This window comes from Hemitrygon akajei, chromosome 11 (genome assembly GCF_048418815.1).
Source record: "Hemitrygon akajei chromosome 11, sHemAka1.3, whole genome shotgun sequence".
In the NCBI taxonomy this organism is placed as follows: domain Eukaryota; kingdom Metazoa; phylum Chordata; class Chondrichthyes; order Myliobatiformes; family Dasyatidae; genus Hemitrygon; species Hemitrygon akajei.
The window spans coordinates 174,659,104-174,680,897 of NC_133134.1; the positions used below are offsets into that span (position 1 = coordinate 174,659,104).

Sequence of the window (21,794 nt, forward strand, 5' to 3'; positions counted from 1 at the left end):
TCACAAAAAGTAGAGGTCCCAGAACTGATCCTTGTGGGACACCACTAGTCACAACCCTCCAATCCAAATGTACTCCCTCCACCATGACCCTCTGCTTTCTGCAGGTAAGCCAATTCTGAATCCACCTGACCAAACTTCCCTGGCTTTCTGGATAAGCCTGCCATGTGGAACCGTAAGGATGAGATGATGGATTTCTTGTTGACACAGGACAAGATAGTATGAAGTCAACATGGATTCCTTCAGGGAAAATCTTGCCTGACAAACCTGTTGGAATTTTTTGAGAAGATTACGAGTAGGATAGATAAAGGGGATGCGGTGGATGTTGTATATTTGGACTTTCAGAAGGCTTTTAACAAGGTGCCACACATGAGGATGCTTACCAAGTTAGGAACCCATGGTATTATAGAAAAGTTACTGACAGGTGGAGGGGTAGGTAGTGTTGAGGAAACAGGTAGGATGCAGAAGGACTTGGACAGATTAGGAGAAAGTGGCAAATGAAATACAATGTTGGAAAATGCATGGTCATGTACTTTGGTAGTAGAAATAAATTTTCTAATGGGGAGAAGGTCCAGGAATCTGTGATGCAGAGGGACTTAGGAGTCCTTGTGCAGACCATCCTAAAGGTTAACTTAAAGGTTGAGTCGGTAGTGAGGAAGGCAAATGCCATGTTAGCATTCATTTCAAGTGGTCTAGAATACAAGAGCAAGGATGTGATGCTAAGGCTTTATAAGGCACTGGTGCTTCCTTTGCTTGAAGATATTTTCTTCCCATTTCTGTCCTGAACCCTTTTTTGGAGACAGTGACCCATACTTTTTGGCATTCCTGTTGGTGGACACATCAGCTCTACATCTACCCAATACCCTTAAAAATGTGTTTGTTTCATTGAAATTGTTCTAAATCAGACTGTAGACATAGTTTACTTAATCTCAGGAATTAATCTGTGGAACCTCTATTGTAAGTATAAATTTGCTTGTGTAATGAGGACAGGCTTGTTGTGCAGTCTCCGTATTATTGGAGCAAGATGTCTCTACTTTTGTATTAAAACCCTCTTCCAGTTAAGGCCAATGTACATTTTACCTTATTTATACTGTGAATCTGCATGTTAAACTTAAGTGATTAATGACAAGAATCCATTTTCAACACTCCTTAAACAGCAGGACATAGAACCATAGAACGTTACAGCACAGAAACAGGCCTTTTGGCCCTTCTTGGCTGTGCCGAACCATTTTTCTGCCTAGTCCCACTGACCTGCACCTGGGCCATATCCCTCCAAACCCTCTCATCCATATATCTGTCCAAGTTTTTCTTAAATGTCAAAAGTGAGCCCGCATTCACCACTTCATCTGGCAGCTCATTCCACACTCCCACCACTCTCTGCGTGAAGAAGCCCCCCCCCAATGTTCCCTTTAAATTTTTCCCCCTTCACCCTTAACCCATGTCCTCTGGTTTTTTTCTCCCCTGACCTCAGTGGAAAAAGCCTGCTTGCATTCACTCTATCTATACCCATCATAATTTTATACACCTCTATCAAATCACCCCTCATTCTCCTACGCTCCAGGGAATAAAGTCCTAACCTATTCAACCTTTCTCTGTAGCTCAGTTTCTCAAGTTCTGGCAACATCCTTGTAAACCTTCTCTGCACTCTTTCAACCTTATTAATATCCTTCCTGTAATTAGGTGACCAAAACTGCACACAATACTCCAAATTCAGTGCCACCAATGTCTTATACAACCTCACCATTACATTCCAACTCTTATACTCAGTACTTTGATTTATAAAGGCCAATGTACCAAAAGCTTTCTTTACAACCCTGTCTACTTGTGACGCCACTTTTAGGGAATTATCTATCTGTATTCCCAGAAGCCCTCTGTTTTACTGCACACCTCAGTGTCCTACCATTTACCTTATATGTTCTACCTTGGTTTGACTTCCGAAGTGCAATACCTCACACTTGTCCGCATTAAACTCCATCTGCCATTTTTCTGCCCATTCCTCCAACTGGTCCAAATCCCTCTGCAAGCTTTGAAAACCTTCCTCACTGTCCACTATACTACGTTTAAATCGCAGCAAGAGGCGGAGAGGGAAGAGGTAAAAGAAGCTTGGAGAGAAGCTGTTCTTTTTTAACTGATTGCAGCAAAGAGGCTAGACTGCGCAGGAGCGTGACATAGCGTGCCAAAGGTTTAAAAAGGAAGACTGCCATATACAGCGGCCATCGTCGTAGCGGCCATTGTCAGAGTGGACTGAGGCAGAGTGGGTTGGCTTTGGCTCAATCAGGCTTCGGTGAGAACAGGCAGAGGCGAGGTTTGAACGGGGCTCGACTGTGCAAGCGTGTGAAAGTCGGCCCATGAGGCAGCGGGAGAATTTAAATAGCAAGCAGAGGCTGAGTACAAGCTTCACTCCAGGTGAGGTAAGGCCGGGTAAACTTCTTTAATTAATCTAATTAGCTTAGGAGTAGGTAATGGAGACAGCAGTTAGGGCAGTTGAGTGCTCCATTTGCAGTATGTGGGAAGTCAGGGTGAGCATTGTTGTCCCTGATGACTACACCTGCAAAAGGTGCATCCAGCTGCAGCTCCTGACAAACCGTGTTAGGGAACTGGAGCTGGAGCTGGATGAACTTCGGATTATTCAGGAGGCAGACGCAGAAATAGACAGGAGTTTCAGGGAGATAGTCACCCCTAGGAGTCAGGAGACAGGTAGTTGGGTGACTGTCAGGAGAGGGAAGGGGAATAGACCGGAAGAGCAGAGCACCCCTGTGGCTGTTCCCATCAACAATAGGTATACTGTTCTGGATACTGTTGGTGGGGACGACCTACCAGGGACAAGTTGCAGTGGGTTGTGTCTCTGGCACCAAGACTGGACCCTCAGCTCAGAAGGGACGGAGGGAAAAGAGGAGAGCAGTAGTGATAAGGGATTCGATAGTTAGGGGTCAGATGTGAGAGAGATCGAGAATCACGGATGGTCTATTACCTCCCTGGTGCCAGGGTCCGTGATATCTCGGATCGAGTTCTCAGTATTCTCAAGAGGGAGGGTGAGCAGCCGGATGTCGTGGTCCATGTAGGGACCAATGACATGGGTAGGAAGAGTGAGGAGGTCCTGAAAGGGAGATAGGTGCTAAGGTAAAGGACAGGACCTCCAGGATAGCAATCTCAGGATTGCTACCAGTGCCACGTGCAGGTGGGTTTAGTAGTAGTAAGATAGCACAGATCAACACGTGGCTGAAGACATGCTGCAGGAGGGAGGGCTTCAAATTTATAGATAATTGGGCAGGTTTCCAGGGAAGGTGGGACCTGTTCCGGCAGGACGGTTTATATCTGAACTGGAGGGGACAAGTATTTTTGCAGATAGGTTTGCTAGAGAGGCTCCAGGGGATTTGAACTAGAAATGAGGGGGGAGGGGAACCAGAGTGTAGGAACAGATGTTTGGGAGAAGGAAGAAAAAGAAGACAGTAAAGTTCTTTGTACTGTTAGAGCTAAACAGAGAGGAAGAGGTGGAGAAGTTATTTAATGTATTTATTTTAATGCTAAGAGCATTGTAAGAAAGGTGGAAGAGCTTAGAGCATGGATTGATACCTGGAAATATGATGTTGTAGCTATTAGTGAAACATGGTTGCAGGTGGTGTGTGGTTGGCAACTAAACATTCCTGGATTTCGTTGCTTCAGGAGTGATAGAATCAGAGGGACAAGAGGGGGAGGTGTTGCGTTGCTTGTCAGCGAAAATATTACAGCGGTGCTCTGGCAGGATAGATTAGAGAGCTCGTCTAAGGAGTCTATTTGATTGGAATTGAGGAATGGGAAAGGTGTTGTAACACTTATAGGGGTGTATTATAGACTACCTAATGGGGAACGAGAATTGGAGGAGCAAATTTGCAAGGAGATACCAGATATTTGTCGTAAGCACAGGGTTGTGATTGTGGGAGATTTTAATTTTCCACACATAGACTGGAAAGCCCATACTGTAAAAGGGATGGATGGTTTGGAGTTTGTAAAATGTGTGCAGGATAGATTTTTGCAGCAATACATAGAGGTACCAACTAGAGAAGGGGCAGCGTTGGATCTTCTGTTAGGGAATGAAATAGGTCAGGTGACAGAGGTATGTGTTGGGGAGCACTTCGGGTCCAGTGATCACAATGCCATTAGTTTCAATGTAATTATGGAGAAGGATAGGACTGGAACCAGGGTTGAGATTTTTGATTAGAGAAAGGCTAACTTTGAGGAGATGCAAAAGGATTGAGATGGAGTGGATTGGGACATTTTGTTTTATGGGAAGGATGTAATAGAGAAATGGAGGTCATTTAAAGGTGAAATTTTGAAAGTACAGAATCTTTATGTTTCTGTTAGGTTGAAAGGAATGGTTAAAAGTTTGAGAGAGCCATGGTTTTCAAGGGATATTGGAAACTTGGTTAGGAAAAAGAGAGATATCTACAAATATAGGCAGCATGGAGTAAATGAGGTGCTCGAGGAATATAAAGAATGTAAAAAGAATCTTAAGAAAGAAATTAGAAAAGCTAAAAGATATGAGGTTGTTTTGGCAAGTAAGGTGAAAGTAAATCCAAAGGGTTTCTACAGTTATATTAATAGCAAAAAGATAGTGAGGGATAAAATTGGTCCTTTAGAGAATCAGAGTGGACAGCTATGTGTGGAGCTGAAAGAGATGGGAGAGATTTTGAACAATTTATTTTCTTTGGTATTCACAAAGGAGAAGGATATTGAATTGTGTAAGGTAAGGGAAACAGGTAGGGAAGTTATGGAAACTATGACGATTAAAGAGGAGGAAGTACTGATGTTTTTAAGGAATATAAAAGTGGATAAATCTCCAGGTCCTGACAGGATATTCCCTAGGACCTTGAGGGAGGTTAGTATAGAAATAGCAGGGTCTCTGACAGAAATATTTCAAACGTCATTAGAAACGGAGATGGTCCTGGAGGATTGACGTATTGCTCATGTGGCTCCATTGTTTAAAAAGGGTTCTAAGAGTAAACCTAGCAATTATAGACCTGTCAGATTGACGTCAGTAGTGGGTAAATTAATGGAAAGTATTCTTAGAGATGGTTTATATAATTATCTGGATAGACAGGATCTGATTAGGAACAGTCAACATGGATTTGTGCGTGGAAGGTCATGTTTGACAAATCTTATTGAATTTTTTGAAGAGGTTACAAGGAAAGTTGATGAGGATAAAGCAGTGGATGTTATCTATATGGACTTCAATAAGGCCTTTGGCAAGGTTCCACACGGAAGGTTGGTTAGGAAGGTTCTATCATCGAACATAGAATAGTACAGCACATTACAGGCCCTTTGGCCCACAATGTTGTGCCGACCCTCAAACCCTGTCTCCCATATAACCCCCCACCTTAAATTCCTCCATATACCTGTCCAGTAGTCTCTTAAACTTCACTAGTGTATCTGCCTCCACCACTGACTCAAGCAGTGCATTCCACACACCAACCACACTCTGAGTGAAAAACCTTCCTCTAATATCCCCCTTGAACTTCCCTCCCCTTACCTTAAAGCCATGTCCTCTTGTACTGAGCAGTGGTGCCCTGGGGAAGAGGCGCTGGCTGTCCACTCTGTCTATTCCTCTTAATATCTTGTACACCTCTATCATGTCTCCTCTCATCCTCCTTCTCTCCAAAGAGTAAATCCCTAGCTCCCTTAATCTCTGATCATAATCCATACTCTCTAAACCAGGCAGCATCCTGGTAAATCTCCTCCATACCCTTTTCAATGCTTCCACATCCTTCCTATACTGAGGTGACCAGAACTGGACACAGTACTCCCAATGTGGCTGAACTAGAGTTTTATAGAGCTGCATAATTACATCGTGTCTCTTAAACTCTATCCCTTGACTTATGAAAGCTAACACTCCATAAGCTTTCTTAACGATCCTATCTACCTGTGAGGCAACTTTCAGGGATCTATGGACATGTACCCCCAGATCCCTCTGCTCCTCCACACTACCAGGTAACCTGCCATTCACTTTGTACTCTGCCTTGGAGTTTGTCCTTCCGAAGTGTACCACCTCACACTTCTCCAGGTTGAACTCCATCTGCCACTTCTCAGCCCACTTCTGCATCCTATCAATGTCTCTCTGCAATCTTCGACAATCCTCTACACTATCTACAACACCACCAACCTTTGTGTTGTCTGCAAACTTGCCAACCCACCCGTCTACCCCTACATTCAGGTCGTTAATAAAAATCACGAAAAGTAGAGGTCCCAAAACAGATCCTTGTGGGACACCACTGGTCACAACATAAAGATCCTAGCCAGAGGCTCAGCAATCTCTTCCCTCACCTCATGGAGCAGCCTGGGGAATATTCCATCAGGCCCCGGGGACCTATCCGTCCTAATGTATTTTAACAACTCCAACACCTCCTCTCCCTTAATTACAACATGCTCCAGAACATCAACCTCACTCATATTGTCCTCATCATCATCAAGTTCTTTCTCATTGGTGAATACCGAAGAGAAGTATTCATTGAGGACCTCGCTCACTTCCACAGCCTCCAGGCACATCTTCCCATCTTTATCTCTAATCTGTCCTACCTTCACTCCTGTCATCCTTTTGTTCTTCACATAATTGAAGAATGCCTTGGGGTTTTCCTTTACCTTACTTGCCAAGGCCTTCTCATGCCTTCTTCTTGCTCTTCTCAGCCCCTTCCTAAGCTCCTTTCTTGCTACCCTATATTCCTCAATAGACCCATCTGATCCTTGCTTCCTAAACCTCATGTATGCTGCCTTCTTCCACCTGACTAGATTTTCCACTTCACTTGTCACCCATGGTTCCTGCAAAGGATCCTTAAAGATCGACCACATGACCATAGTACATTTCCCTGCAAAAACATCATCCCAATTCACACCCGCAAGTTCTAGCCTTATAGCCTCATAATTTGCCCTTCCCCAATTAAAACTTTTCCTGTCCTCTCTGATTATATCCTTTTCCATGATAATGCTAAAGACCAGGGAGCAGTGAGCATTGTCCCCCAGATCCTCACCCACTGACAGATCCGTGACCTGACCCAGTTCGTTACCTAATACTAGATCTAGTATGGCATTCCCCCAGTCGGCCTGTCAACATACTGTGACAGGAATCCATCCTGGACACACTTAACAAACACTGCCCCATCTAAACCCTTGGAACTAATCAAGTGCCAATCAATATAAGGGAAGTTAAAGTCACCCATGATAACAAACCTATTATTTTTGCACCTTTCCAAAATCTGCCTCCCAATATGCTCCTCGGTATCTCTGCTGCTACCAGGGGGCCTATAGAATACCCCCAATAGAGTAACTGCTCCCTTCCTGTTCCTGACTTCCACCCATACTGACTCAAAAGAGGATCCTGCTACATTGCTCACCCTTTCTGTAGCTGTATTAGTATCTCTGACCAGTAATGCCACCCCTCCTCCCCCTTTTCCTCCCTCTCTATCCCTTTTAAAGCACTGAAATCCAGGAATATTGAGAATCCATTCCTGCCCTGGTGCCAGCCAAGTCTCTGTAATGGCCACTACATCATAATTCCATGTATGTATCCAAGCTCTCAGTTCATCACCTTTGTTCCTGATGCTTCTTCCATTGAAGTACACACACTTTAGCCCTTCTACCTTACTACCTTTACACCCTTTATTCTGCTTCTCTTTCCTCAAAGCCTCTCTATATGTTAGATCTGGCTTTACTCCATGCACTTCTTTCACTGCTCTATCGCTCCGGGTTCCATCCCCGTTGCAAATTAGTTTAAACCCTCCCAAACCATGCTAGCAAACCTACCTGCAAGGATATTGCTCCCCCTCGAGTTCTGATGCAACCCATCCAATCTGTACAGGTCCCACCTTCTTCAGAAGAGATCCCAATTATCCAAAAATCTAAAACCCTGCGCCCAGCACCAACTCCTCAGCCACGCATTCAACTGCCATCTCCTCCAATTCTTACCATCACTATCACGTAGCACTGGCAGCAATCCTGAGAACGCCACCCTTGAGGTCCTGTTCTTTAGCCTTCTGCCTAGTTCCCGAAACTCACACTTCAGGACCTCATCCCTCTTCCTGCCTATGTTGTTGGTATATCATTAGGTATTAATATTGAAGTAGTAAAATGGATTCAACAGTGGCTGGATGGGAGATGCCAGAGAGTAGTGGTGGATAACTGTTTGTCAGGTTGGAGGCCGGTGACTAGTGGTGTGCCTCAGGGATCTGTACTGGGTCCAATGTTGTTTGTCATATACATTAATGATCTGGATGATGGAGTGGTAAATTGGATTAGTAAGTATGCAGATGATACTAAGGTAGGTGGCGTTGTAGATAATGAAGTAGGTTTTCAAAGTTTGCAGAGAGATTTAGGCCAGTTAGAAGAGTGGGATGAGCGATGGTAGATGGAGTTTAATGCTGATAAGTGTGAGGTGCTACATTTTGGTAGGAATAATCCAAATAGGACATGCATGGTAAATGGTAGGGCATTGAAGAATGCAGTAGAACAGAGTGATCTAGGAATAATGGTGCATAGTTCCCTGAAGGTGGAATCGCATGTGGATAGGGTGGTGAAGAAAGCTTTTGGTATGTTGGCCTTTATAAATCAGAGCATTGAGTATAGGAGTTGGGATGTAATGTTAAAATTGTACAAGGCATTGGTAAGGCCGAATTTGGAGTATTGTATACAGAGAGAGTACAGAGAAGATTTACTAGAATATTACCTGGGTTTCAGTACCTAAGTTACAGGGAAAGATTGAACAAGTTAGGTCTTTATCCTTTGGAGCGTAGAAGTTTGAGGGGGGACTTGATAGAGGTGTTTAAAATTATGAGGGGGATAGATAGAGTTGACATGGATCGGCTTTTTCCATTGAGTAGGTGAGATTCAAACAAGAGGACATGAGTTGAGAGTTAGGGCGCAAAAGTTTAAGGGTAACATGAGGGGGAATTTCTTTACTCAAAGTGGTAGCTGTGTGGAACGAGCTTCCAGTAGAAGTGGTAGAGGCAGGTTCGGTATTGTCTTTTAAAGTAAAATTGGATAGGTATATGGACAGGAAAGGAATAGAGGGTTATGGGCTGAGTGCAGGTCAGTGGGAGTAGGTGAGAGTAAGCGTTTGGCATGGATTAGAAGGGCCAAGATGGCCTGTTTCCATGCTGTAATTATTATATGGTTATATATGGTTGCACCTCCAATCTTTGTATCATCAGCAATTTGCTGATCCAATTTGCCACATTATCATCCAGATCATTGATATAGATGGCAAATAACAATGGACCCAGCACTGATCCCTGTGGCACACCACTAGTCACAGGCCTCCACTCAGAGTAGCAATCCTCCACTACCACTCTCTGGCTTCTTCCATTGAGCCAATGTCTAATCCAATTTACTACCTCTCCATGTATACCTAGCGACTGAATCTTCCTAACTAACCTCCCATGCGGGACCTTGTCAAAGGCCTTACTGAAGTCCATGTATACAACATCCACTGCCTTCCTTTCATCCACTTTCCTGGTAACTTCCTCGAAAAACTCTAATAGATTGGTTAAACTTGAGCTACCACGCACAAAGCCATGCTGACTGTTTCTAATAAGTCCCTGTCTATCCAAATACTTGTAGATCCTATATCTTAGTATTCTTTCCAATAATTTACCTACTACCGATGTCAAACTTACCGGCCTATAATTTCCCGGCTTACTTCTTGAGCCTTTTTTAAACAACGGAACTACGTGAGCTATCCTCCAATCTTCCGGCACCTGACCCGTGGATATCGGCATTTTAAATATTTCTGCCAGGGCCCCTGCAATTTCAACACTAGTCTCCTTCAAGGTCTGAGGGAATACCCCGAGGATCAGATCTATCTTTACCCATGATCAAGTTGAAACTAATAACATTATGATGACTGGAACCAAAGTGTTCCCCTACACACACTTCCGTCACCTGCCCTAACTCGTTTCCTAATAGGAGATTTAATATTGCATCCTCCCTAGTTGGTACATCTATATATTGATTTAGAAAACTTTCCTGAACACATTTCATAAACTCTAACCCATCTAGACCTTTAACAGTATGGGAGTCCCAATCAATGTGTGAAACATTAAAATCCCCTACAATCACAACTTTCTGTCTCCTGCAGCTGTCTGTTATCTCTCTGCAGATTTGCTCCTCCAATTCTTGCTGACTATTGGGTGGTCTATAATACAACCCTATTAATGCAGTCATACCTTTCCTGTTTCTCAGCTCCACCCATATGGTCTCAGTAGACAAGCCCTCTAATCTGTCCTGCTGAAGCACTGCTGTAATATTTTCCCTGACTAGCAAAGCCACCCCCCCCCCCCCACCCCACCCTTCATCCCTCTGCCTCTATCACGTCTGAAACATCGGAACCCTGGAACATTGAGCTGCCAGTCCTGCCCCTCCTGTAGCCAAGTTTCAGTAATGGCTATGATGTCATAATTCCACGTGTCAATCCAGGCCCTCAGCTCGTCTGCCTTTCCCACAATACTCCTCGCATTGAAATATACACACCTCAAAAGATTGTTACCACCACACACAACCTTACTATTTATGACTTTGCATGAACTACTAACATCATTTATTTTTACCCCCATTCCACTATCTACTCTGGCACTCTGGTTTCCATCCCCCTGCAGATCTAGTTTAAACCCTCCCCAATAACACTAGCAAACCTCCCTGCAAGGATATTGGTCCCCTTGTAGTTCAGGTGTAACCCGTCTCTCTTGTACAGGTCCCACCTGCCCCAGAAGAGGTCCCAATGATCTAGAAATCTGAAACCCTGCCCTCTACACCAGTTTCTCAGCCACGTGTTCATTTGCCAGAGCATCCTACTCTTACCCTACTCTAGACATCCTACTCTAGACATTTCAATGTCTCATCATTTAAAATATGCTTCATATATCTGTTTATTTTACCTAAGACAATGACTACACCTTCTACTGAATTCTATCAATTGTCCTCTTCCTTTTATCATTACACTATCAATAACCTCCCGAAGCTTCTCTTTATCCGCTCTGCAACTCAGACTGCCCTGCAGCTTGTAAGATCAGTGATGTATTAGGCAGGGTTTTTAATTTTACTTTACCAATAAGATGTTGCCTTCTCTGCATCACAAGAAAGGCTACATCCAGAGAAATCAGTGCAGAGTGATCTGGTTTTTGAAAGTCAACATAAATCTGTTTAATTTCTTGATGAATCAGTCCATGTCCATCCAAATACTTATATATACGGTCCCATAGGATGGTTTCCAATTACTTTCCCGCAACTGATGTCAGACTCACCGGCCATCATTTCCAGGTTTCTGTTTAGAGCCTTTCTTAAACAGAGGAACTACATTGGCTATCCTCCAATCTTCTGGTACATTTCCTGTCACTAAGGATTTTTTAAATAACGCTGCTAGGCCCCAGCAATTTCTGCACTTGCCTCCCATAGGGTTTAAGGGAACACCTTGTCAGACCCTGGGAACTTATCCACCTTGATTTGCCTCAGGGTAGCAAATACCTCCTCTGTAATCTCTACAGGGTCCATGAAGTTGATGCCACTTTGCCTCACTTCTATAGACTCTGTATTTCATCTCCTGAGTAAAATACAGGTGTAAAGAATGCATTTAAGATCTCTAAATCTAATGGACTGATTGACTCTGACCAAAAGCTTATCTATAGAAAGTCTGCACAATCACAATATGAATAGTTTTTTAAAAATATTAATTACTTTTTATCATTCTGTAATGTAGGTAAAAAGCATGGTAGGTCATGTCTAACCAATCTTAAGAGTTCTTTGAGGAAGTTACCAAGAAAGTGGATGAAGGCAAAGTGGTGAATGTTGTCATATGGACTTTAGTGAGGTATTTGACAAGGTCCTGTATGGGAGGCTGGTCAAGAAGTTCAGTACCTCTGCATTCAAGATGAGGTAATAAATTGGATTAGACTTTGTGGGAGAAGCCAGAGAGTGGTAGTAGATGGTTGCCTCACTGACTGGAGGTCTGTGACTAGAGGTGTGCCGCAGGCATTGGTGCTGAATCCTTTGGTGTTTGTCATCAGTATCGATGATCTGGATGATAATGTGGTTAACTGGGTCAGCAGATTTGCAGCTGACACCAAGACTGGATGTGTGGACAGTGAGGAAGGCTATCATGGCCTGCAGAGGGGCCTGCATCAGCTGGGAAAAGGGGCTGCAAACTGACAGATGGAATTTAATGCAGACAAATGTGAGGTGTTGCTCTTTGGTAGGACCAACCAGGGTAGGTCTTACACAGTGAACAGTAAGGCACTAAGGAGTGTGGTAGAATGAAGAGATAGTTGAAAGTGGCACCACAGGTAGATATGGTCATAAAGAAAGCTTTTGGCACTTTGGCTTTCATAAATCAATGTATTGAGTACAGAGGATGGGATGTTAAGTTGAAGTTGTAAAATATGTTGGTGAGGCCTAATTTGGAGTATTGTGTGCAGTTTTGGTCACCTACTAACAAGAAAGTTGTAAAAAAGATTGAAAGAGTACAGAGAAAATTTGTAAGGATGTTGCCAGGTCTGGAGGACCTGGGTTTAAGGAAAGATTGAATAGGTAGGACTGTATTCTTTAGAATGTAGAAGATTGAGAGGAGATTCAATGGCGATATATTCAAAATTATGAGGGGTAGGTAGGGTAAATACAAGCAGGCTTTTTCCACTGGGATTGGGTGGGATTATAAGCAGAGGTCATAGGTTAAGAATGAAAGATGGAAAGAGTAAGGGTAACATGAAGGGAAACGTCTTCACTCAGCGTGTCATGAGAGTGTGGAATGAGCTGCCAGCACTAATGGTCCATGCAAGCTCAATTTCAATGTTTAAAAGAAGTTTGGATAGATACCTGGATTGTAGGGGTGTAGAGGGCTAAGGTCCAGGTGCAGGTTATTGGGAGCAGACAATTTAAGTGGACTTGATGGGCCAAATGGCCTGATTCTATGCTGTACTTCTCTATGACTCTATTTATTAAATGATTTCAAGCTCTTTAACTTCTGAATCACATTTTGTACAGAATACTTCATTTATTTCATTTGGGAAAATTTTGCTTAATGTTACAGTGTTTTTGAAATGACTGTTGCATTTCCGGTGGAAACAGAGCTCACTGTTTCAATATTTGATCACGATATGGTTGGAAAGGATGACCTGATTGGAGAAACAAAGTTGGATTTGGAGAATCGGTATTACAGTAGACACCGGGCACAGTGTGGATTACCAACACAGTATGACATGTGAGTACATTGGGAAAAATAACATATTATTGTCCTGAACACAGGTCACAGAGTCAAGAAGCAAAAACACGTGTAGTGGTTGTTAATAGGAGAAGGTGCTAGGGAAGCCAAAAGGCCTAAAGGTGGATAAATCTCCTGGATCAGATGTCCCACAACTCAGTGTTCTGAAAGAGGCCATGAAGAGATTCTAGAAGTATTAGTAATGGCCCTTCAAGAACTACTGGAGTCAAGAAAATACAAGCTTGACACCTTTAATTTAAGAATGGAGGGGGGAAACAATTAGAGAAGTTTCTACCCATACAGGTATGTAATGATCGGACAGGTTTTATGCGACAACGCCAGACTCAAGACAATATACGAAGGACACTTCACATTATGGCTCATATACAAGAAAATAAAATCGAAGCAATAGTGATAAGCGTGGACACTGAAAAAGCATTTGATTCAATTAATTGGAATTTTCTTTACAGAGTTTTACATAGATTTGGTTTCCAAGTCACAATTATTAAAACTATACAGACACTATATGACAATCCTACTACTAGGATTAAAATCAATGGATATTTATCAAATAGTCTTACCCTAGAAAGGGGCGCGAGACAGGGTTGTGTATGGTCACCACTACTCTTCCCGTTATATCTGGAACCATCAGCTCAATACATCAGACAAAATGAAGATATCAGGGGAATTACTATTAAAGGGACAGAGCATAAATTGGCTTGTTATGCGGATGACATTTTGATCTATCTAGGGCAACCAACATACTCTTTACCTAAATTGATGCAATCCTTTGAACAATATGGTCAATTATCAGGATACAAGATCAACATAGATAAAACCCAATTACTTTCATATTACTATAGCCCACCAAGAGAAATTGAAAGTCGATACCCCTGGGCATGGCACACAGAGTCTTTCAAATATTTGGGCATCGTTATGCCAAAAGATTTGGCAAAATTATCAGAATGTAATTATCAGCCTTTATACAAAAAAATTAAGGAAGATGTGGCAAGATGGAACCTGATTCCTTTTTTCAGTCTCAGTTCAAGGATTGAGTCTATTAAAATGAATATACTGCCCAGACTTATATCTCTTTCAGACCCTACCAATAGAGATTAATCAAAATCAATTCAATGAATGGAACAAGATGCTATCAAGGTATATTTGGCAGGGTAAAAGGCCTAGAGTTTGTCTCAAAACTTTGCAATTAGCAAAGGAAAAGGGGGGATGGGGCCTACCTTCTCTTAGAGATTATTATTTTGCAGCACAGTTGAGAGCTGTGATATGTTGGTGTAACCCATCATATGATGCTCAATGGAAAAACATTGAGGAGCGGGTACTTCCCATCCCCATACAAGCAATTTTGGCTGATAACAACCTGCAAAGGTACATAAATACGATTGATAACCCATGGGTGAAATTGACTCTTAAAATATGGAAAACTACTATAAAAGAATATAATCTAGAGGGAGATATTGCAATTCTTAAATGGTGTGCGTATGACTCAGATTTTACACCAAATAAATTGGATGCTAGATTTAAGGACTGGACAGCTAAAGGAATAACAGTTCTTTGCAACATAATGAAAGAAGGAACACTGTTCAGTTTTGAAATGCTTAAAGAGAAACACTAATTTGAAAAACAAGATTTTTATCAGTATTTACAGATGCGACAATTTGTTAATAAGACGTTTAAAAATATAACCAAGGCAAATACATGCTTGATAGAACTCTTTAGAAAAGCATATAATTCAGATAATGGTAGTAGAATCATTTCAAGCATGTATAAGGGTTTGTCAAATCTTAAAACACATTCGACTATATACATTAAAACAAAATGGGAGAAGGAAGGAGGGATAACTATATCTGAGGAAGAATAGACAACAATATGAAGGTATCAATGGAAGTGTACCAGTTCACAGAAATGGAGGGAGTTTGGATGGAAAAACTTGATAAGATATTTTATTACACGCTCTCAGAAATCCCATTATGATAGTAACCTCCCTGTTTGCTGGAGAAATTGTGGAAATCAAAATGCAAATCATTATCATATTTTTTGGGACTGCCCTGTTATCAAAAGCTATTGGAGGGGGATACACAATGCCCTACAAGACATCTTTAAATGTGAAATACCCTTAGAGAGTAAGACCATATATTTTGGATATATACCTCAAGAATGGTTGAAAAGAGATAAATACTTAATGAATATACTGCTGGTGGCTGGTAAAAAGACTCTTACTAGGAAATGGTTATCACAGGAGAGCCCAACTTTAAATACATGGATGGAAATTACAATGGACAGTTACAAAATGGAGAAGATAACAGCATCTGTTAACCATAAGCTGGAACAATTTGATTGATACTGGGAAAAATGGTTTAACTACATAATGCCTCATAGGCCTGATTTTATTCTCACAAATCAATGAATCTGTTGTAAAAAAAAGATCACTCCCTACTTGTACATAGTTCTTTCCTTTAGCTTGTTTTTTCTTTCCACTCTTTTCTATAAGTGAATACCTAAGATACATACTTTGTGGAGATTTGTGATATATATGATTATATGATATATATGTACAATGTCTGAAATACATCTTATGGAAATGTTTGTTTGATGATGAACTTCAATAAAAAAATAAATTACCAAAAAAAAGAATGGGGGGGGGGCAAAAGTCAGGAAATTATAGGCCAGTTAACCTGACCTCAATGGTTAGTAAGATTTTAGAGTCCATTATTAAGGATAATATTTAAAAATTTTATCGAGTACTTCAAAGAGTTCGGGATGATTTCGTTAAGAATAAATCTTACCTGACAAATGTGTTAGTATTATTTGAGAATGTGAAAAGCAGGTTAGACAAATGCGAGTCAGTGGACATTATTTACTTGGATTTTCGGAAGCCCTTTGACAAGTTGACACAAATGAAGCTGTGAACCATGGTGTTAGAGGCAAAGTAATACCTATAGATAGAAGATTGGCTGACTGGCAGGAGACAAAGAGTGAGAATAAAGGGGTCTTTTTCAGGATGGATCCCAGTAATTAGTAGAGTTCTGCAGGGATCAGCTTGGGGACGACAACTTCAATCATACTTACTTCCTTCTTACAAGGCAAAACCCAATAGCATGAATGGCAGTAATACTTCACTTTCAGATGAGCTCAATGCCTTCTATGACGCTTTGACAGGGAGAATATAACTACAGCTCTGAAGATCTCTGCTGCACTCGGTGACCCTGTGATCTCTGTCTTGGAGGCCAATGTCAGGCTGTCTTTCAGGAGGGTGCACCCTCACAAGGCGGCAGGCCCCAGTGGAGTACCTGGTAGGGCTCTGAAAACTTGTGCCAACCAACGGGTGGGAGTACTTAAGGATATTGTCAACCTCTCACTGCTATGGTCGGAAGTTCCCACTTACTTTAAAAGGGCAACAGTTATACCAGTGCCTAAGAAGAGTAGTGTGAGCTGCCTCAATAACTATCACAGTAGCACTCACATCTAAGATGATGAAATGCTTTGAGAGGTTGGTCATGGCTAGAATGAACTCCTGCCTCAGCAAGGACCTGGACCTGTTGCAATTTGGCTATCGCCACAAAAGGCCGATGCAATGTCAATGGCTCTTCACACGGTCTTAGATCACCTGGACAACACAAACACTTATGTCAGGAAGCTGTTCATTGACTATGGCTCAGCATTTAACACCATCACTCCCACAATCCTGATCGATAAGTTACAGAACCTGGGCCTCTGTTCCTCCCCCTGCAATTGGATCCTCAACTTCCTAACCGGAAGAACACAATCTGTGCAGATTGGTGATAATCTCTCCTCCTCGCTGACAAACAACACTGGTGCACCTCAGGTGTGTGCTTAGTCCACTGCTCTACTCTTTCTATATATTATATTCTGTCTTCAAACTGGACCTACCAAAATGAACCACTTAATACTTATCTGGGTTGAACTCCATCTGCCACTTCTCAGCCCAGTTCTGCATCCTATCGATGTCCCGCTGTAACCTCTGACAACCCTCCACACTATCCACATCATCCCCAACCTTTGTGTCATCATGGATCAAATGGTTGGATCTGTGTGGTTATGTACTTTGGTATGAAGAATAAATGTGCAGATTAATTTCTACATGGGAGACAATTCAGAATCAGAGGTGCAAAGGGACTTGAGAGTCCTAGTTCAGGATTCCAGTAAAGTATGTTGAGTCAGTGGTAAGGAAGATGAGTGCAATCTTAGCATTCATTTCAAGAGGAACCAAAAGGATAAAAGCAAGATGTACTGCTGAAGCTTTGTAAAGCATTGGTCAGACCTCATTTGGAATATTGTGAGCTGGAAAGATATATTGGCCTGGAGAGGGTCAAGAGGTGGTTCACAAGAATAATCCTGGGAATGAAAAGCTTGAAAGTATGAGGAATGTTTGAAGTTGCTGGCCCTAGAGTCAATGAAGTTCAAAAGAAATAGGGTGTATCTCAAAAACTATTGTACATTGAAAGGCCTGGATTGAGTGAATGTGGAGAGGAAGTTTCTATCAGCAGCAGAGTCTAGGATCCAGGGGTGCAGCCTCAGAATGAAGGATGTACAGGAAAGAGGTACAGGAGTCTCGTAACCCATGCCACCAGGAACAAGAACAGTTATTTCCCCTCAACCATCAGGTTCTTGAACCAAAGGGGATAACTATACTCAACTTCACTCAACCCATCATTGAAATGTTCCCAACCCAGTTTCAAGGACTCTTCATCTCATGTTCTCAATGTTTATTGCTTATTTATTTACTTATTATCATTTTTTCTTTTTGGATTTGTACAGTTTGCTGTCTTTTACACATTGGTTGTTTGTTCATCTAGTTGTGTATGTTGAGTGTGGACTTCCATTGATTTTATTGTGTTTCTTTGTACTTACTGTGAATGCCTGCAAGAAAATGAATCTCAGGGTTGTATATGGTGATATACTGTATATGTACTTTGATAATATATTTACTTAGAACTTTGACATCTTTTAGAACTCAGATGAGGAGATATTTCGACAGTGGGAGGACATTGAATTTGTGGAATTCATCGCTGTGCAGGGCTATGGAGACCAAGTTATTTAAGGCAGGGATTGATGGACTCATGATTGGTTTGGGGGCAAAGGGTGGTGAGAGAAGGTGGTTGTGCATGAAAATGAATGTGAATGGGAAAAATCTGCCATGAATGAATGGCAGACCAGACTCAAAGAGCCGACTAGCCTAATTTTTTCTCCTTTGTCTTATGGTCTTACCTTATAATGCTGTTAGGTATGAAATTCCAGGATTTAGACAAGGTTAAGATGTGAACGGTAAACTTTAATAGGACCCTGGGGGACAATTTTTTCACATAGAAGGTGGCGTGTACATGGAACTAACTGCCAGAAGAAGACGTTGAGACAGATCCAATAACATTTGGATAGGTACACGGATTTGAAAGAAAGTGAGAAAATGGCACTAGTTTAGATAGGCCTCTTAATCACCAACTACCTCTATCATGTCTCTTCTCATCCTCCTCCTCTCTGAAGGGCAAAGCCCTAGCTCCCTTAATCTCTGATCACAATGCATACTCTCTAAACCAGGCAGCATCCTAGAAAATTTCCTCAGTACCCTTTCCAATGCTTCCATGTCCTTCCTATAATGAGACGACCAGAACTAGACACAGTACACCAAGTGTGGCCTAACCAGAGTTTTATAGAGCTGCATCATTACCCCGCAACTCTTAAACTCTATCCCTCGACTTACGAAAGCTAACACTCCATAAGCTTTCTTAACTACCCTATCTACCTGTGAGGCAACTTTCAGGGATCTGTGGACTCGTACCCCCAGATCCCTCTGCTCCTCCACACTACCAAGTATCCTGCCATTTACTTTGTACTCTGCCTTGGAGTTTGTCCTTCCAAAGTGTACCACCTCACACTTCTCCGGGTTGAACTCTATCTGCCACTTCTCAGCCCACTTCTGCATCCTATCAATGTCTCTCTGCAATCTTTGACAATCCTCTACACTTTCTACAACACCACCAACCTTTGTGTCGTCTGCAAACTTGCCAACCCACCCTTCTACCCCCACATTCAGGTCGTTAATAAAAATCACGAAAAGTAGAGGTCCCAGAACCAATCCTTGTGGGACACCACTAGTCACAACCCTCCAATCTGAATGTACTCCCTCCACCACTACCCTCTGCCTTCTGCAGGCAAGCCAATTCTGAATCCATTACCCACCCTTTCTGTAGCTGTAATAGTATCCCTGACCAGTAATGCCACTTCTCCTCCCCCTTTTCCCCCTTCTCTATCCCTTTAAAAGCACTGAAATCCAGGAATATTGAGAATCCATTCCTGCCCTGGTGCCAGCCAAGTCACTGTAATGGCCACTACATCATAATTCCATGTACGTATCCAAGCTCTCAGTTCATCACCTTTGTTCCTGATGCTTCTTGCATTGAAGTACACACACTTTAGCCCTTCTACCTTACTACCTTTACACCCTTTATTCTGCTTCTCTTTCCTCAAAGCCTCTTTATATGTTAGATCTGGCTTTACTCCATACACTATACTTACAGTTCTCGCATGACCCTTATCCTCCTCCATCTCACTATCTGCTTTAACACTCTAGTTCTCCTCCCCCTGCAAATCTAGTTTAAACCCCCCCGGAGCAGCACTAGCAAACCTTCCCGCAAGGATGTTAGTCCCCCTCCAGTTCAGGTGCAACCCATTCTATCAGAACAGGTCCCACATTCCCTGGAACAAGGCCCATTTGTCCAGAAACATGAAGCCCTCCCTCCTGCACCAACTCCTTAGCCACATATTTAGCTGCATTTTCTTCCTATTTCTAGCCTCATTAGCACGTGGCACGGGTAGCAATCCTGAGATTGCAACCCTGGAGGTCCTGTCCTTCAACTTTGCACCTAACTTCCTAAAGTCTCTTTGCAGGACCTCTTCCTTCTGCCTATCCATGTCATTGGTCCCTACATGGACCACGACATCTGGCTGCTCACCCTCCCTCTTAAGAATACTGAGAACTCGATCCAAGATATCGTGGACCCTGGCACCAGGGAGGCAACAGACCATCTGGGATTCTCGATCTCTCCCACAGAACCCCTTATCTGTACCCCTAACTATCGAATCCCCTATCACTACTGCTCTCCTCTTTTCCCTCCTTCTGAGCTGAGGGTCCAGTCTCGGTGCCAGAAACACAACCACTGCAACTTGTCCCTGGTAGGTCGTCCCCACCAACAGTATCCAAAACGGTATACTTATTATTGATGGGAACGGCCACAGGGGTACTTTGCTCATTCTATCTATTCCCCTTCCCTCTCCTGACAGTCACCCAGCTACCTGTCTCCTGACTTTTAGGGGTAACTATCTCCCTGAAACTTCTGTCTGTTTCTGCCTCTGCCTCATGAATGATCCGAAGTTCATCCAGCTCCAGCTCCAGTTCCCTAACTGGGTTTGTCAGGAGCTGCAGCTGGATGCACCTTTTATAGGTGTAGTCATCAGGGACAATCGTGCTCGCCCTGACTTCCTACGTACTGCAAACGGAGCACTCAACTGCCCTAACTGCTGCCTCCATTACCTACTTCTAAGTTAATTAGATTATTTAAAAGAGCTTACCCTGCCTTACCTCGCTGGGAGCAAGCTCAGCCTCTGCTCGCTGAAGCCTCTCGAACCAAAGTCTTATTACTCTGTCTTCCACTACTCCATTGCCCGCTCCTCCAATGCCTACTCCATTAATCTGCTCACTTTTTAAGCTCTCCCGCTGATCTGACAGGCTGACCTTCACGTGCTTACGCAGTTGTGCCCCGTTCAAACTGCTGAAGGAATTACCTCAAATATGAGGAAATCTGCAGATGCTGGAAATTCAAGCAACACACACAAAATACTGGTGGAATGCAGCAGGCCAGACAGCATCTATAGGAAGAAGTACAGTCGACATTTTGGGCTGAGACCCTTCATCAGGACTGTATTGACTATGTTGAAAAATAAATGTGCTAGGTTTTCTAAAATTGACTCCTTCTACCTTAGGTCACGAACTTATCAATCACCCCTCGATCTTTCCTGACAGAAGACATGGGCATGTTATTGGAAGGTATTCTAAGGGACCGAATATATAAGTGTTCAGATAGACAGGGACTGAGTAGGAATAGTCAACATGTCTTTGTGTGTGGTAAATCATGTCTAACCAATGATAGAGAATTTTTTAAGGAGATTACCAGGAAAGTTGATGAAGAAAAAGCAGTGGATATTATCCACATGGACTTTAACAAAGCCTTTGACACGGTGCCACATGGGAGGTTGGTAAAGAAGGTTCAGTCGTTTAGCATTCAAAATAAGGTCATCAATTGGATTAGATATTGGCTTTGTGGGAGAAGCCAGCAAGTGGTATTAGATGGTCACCTCTTTGACTGGAGGCCTGTGATGAGTGGAGTGATTCAGAGATTGGAGCTGTGTCCATTACTGTTTGTCATCTATATCAATGATCTGGATGATAATGTGGTTAATTAGATCAGCACATCTGCAACTGACACTACGATTGGAAGTGTAGTGGACAACAAGAAGGACTACAAAGATTGCACCGGGGTCTGGAACAGCTGGA

The 21,794-nt window shown here is 42.6% G+C and overlaps 1 protein-coding gene across 1 annotated transcript in view; it reads left to right on the forward strand.

The window, feature by feature from the left end:
- The window catches only part of fer1l4 (fer-1 like family member 4), a 477,640-nt gene that overhangs the window by 399,993 nt on the left and 55,853 nt on the right, over window positions 1–21,794 (forward strand). The window contains 1 exon segment of the mRNA XM_073062298.1: window positions 13,037–13,207. Within this exon segment, the coding sequence (XP_072918399.1) occupies window positions 13,037–13,207 (171 nt within the window).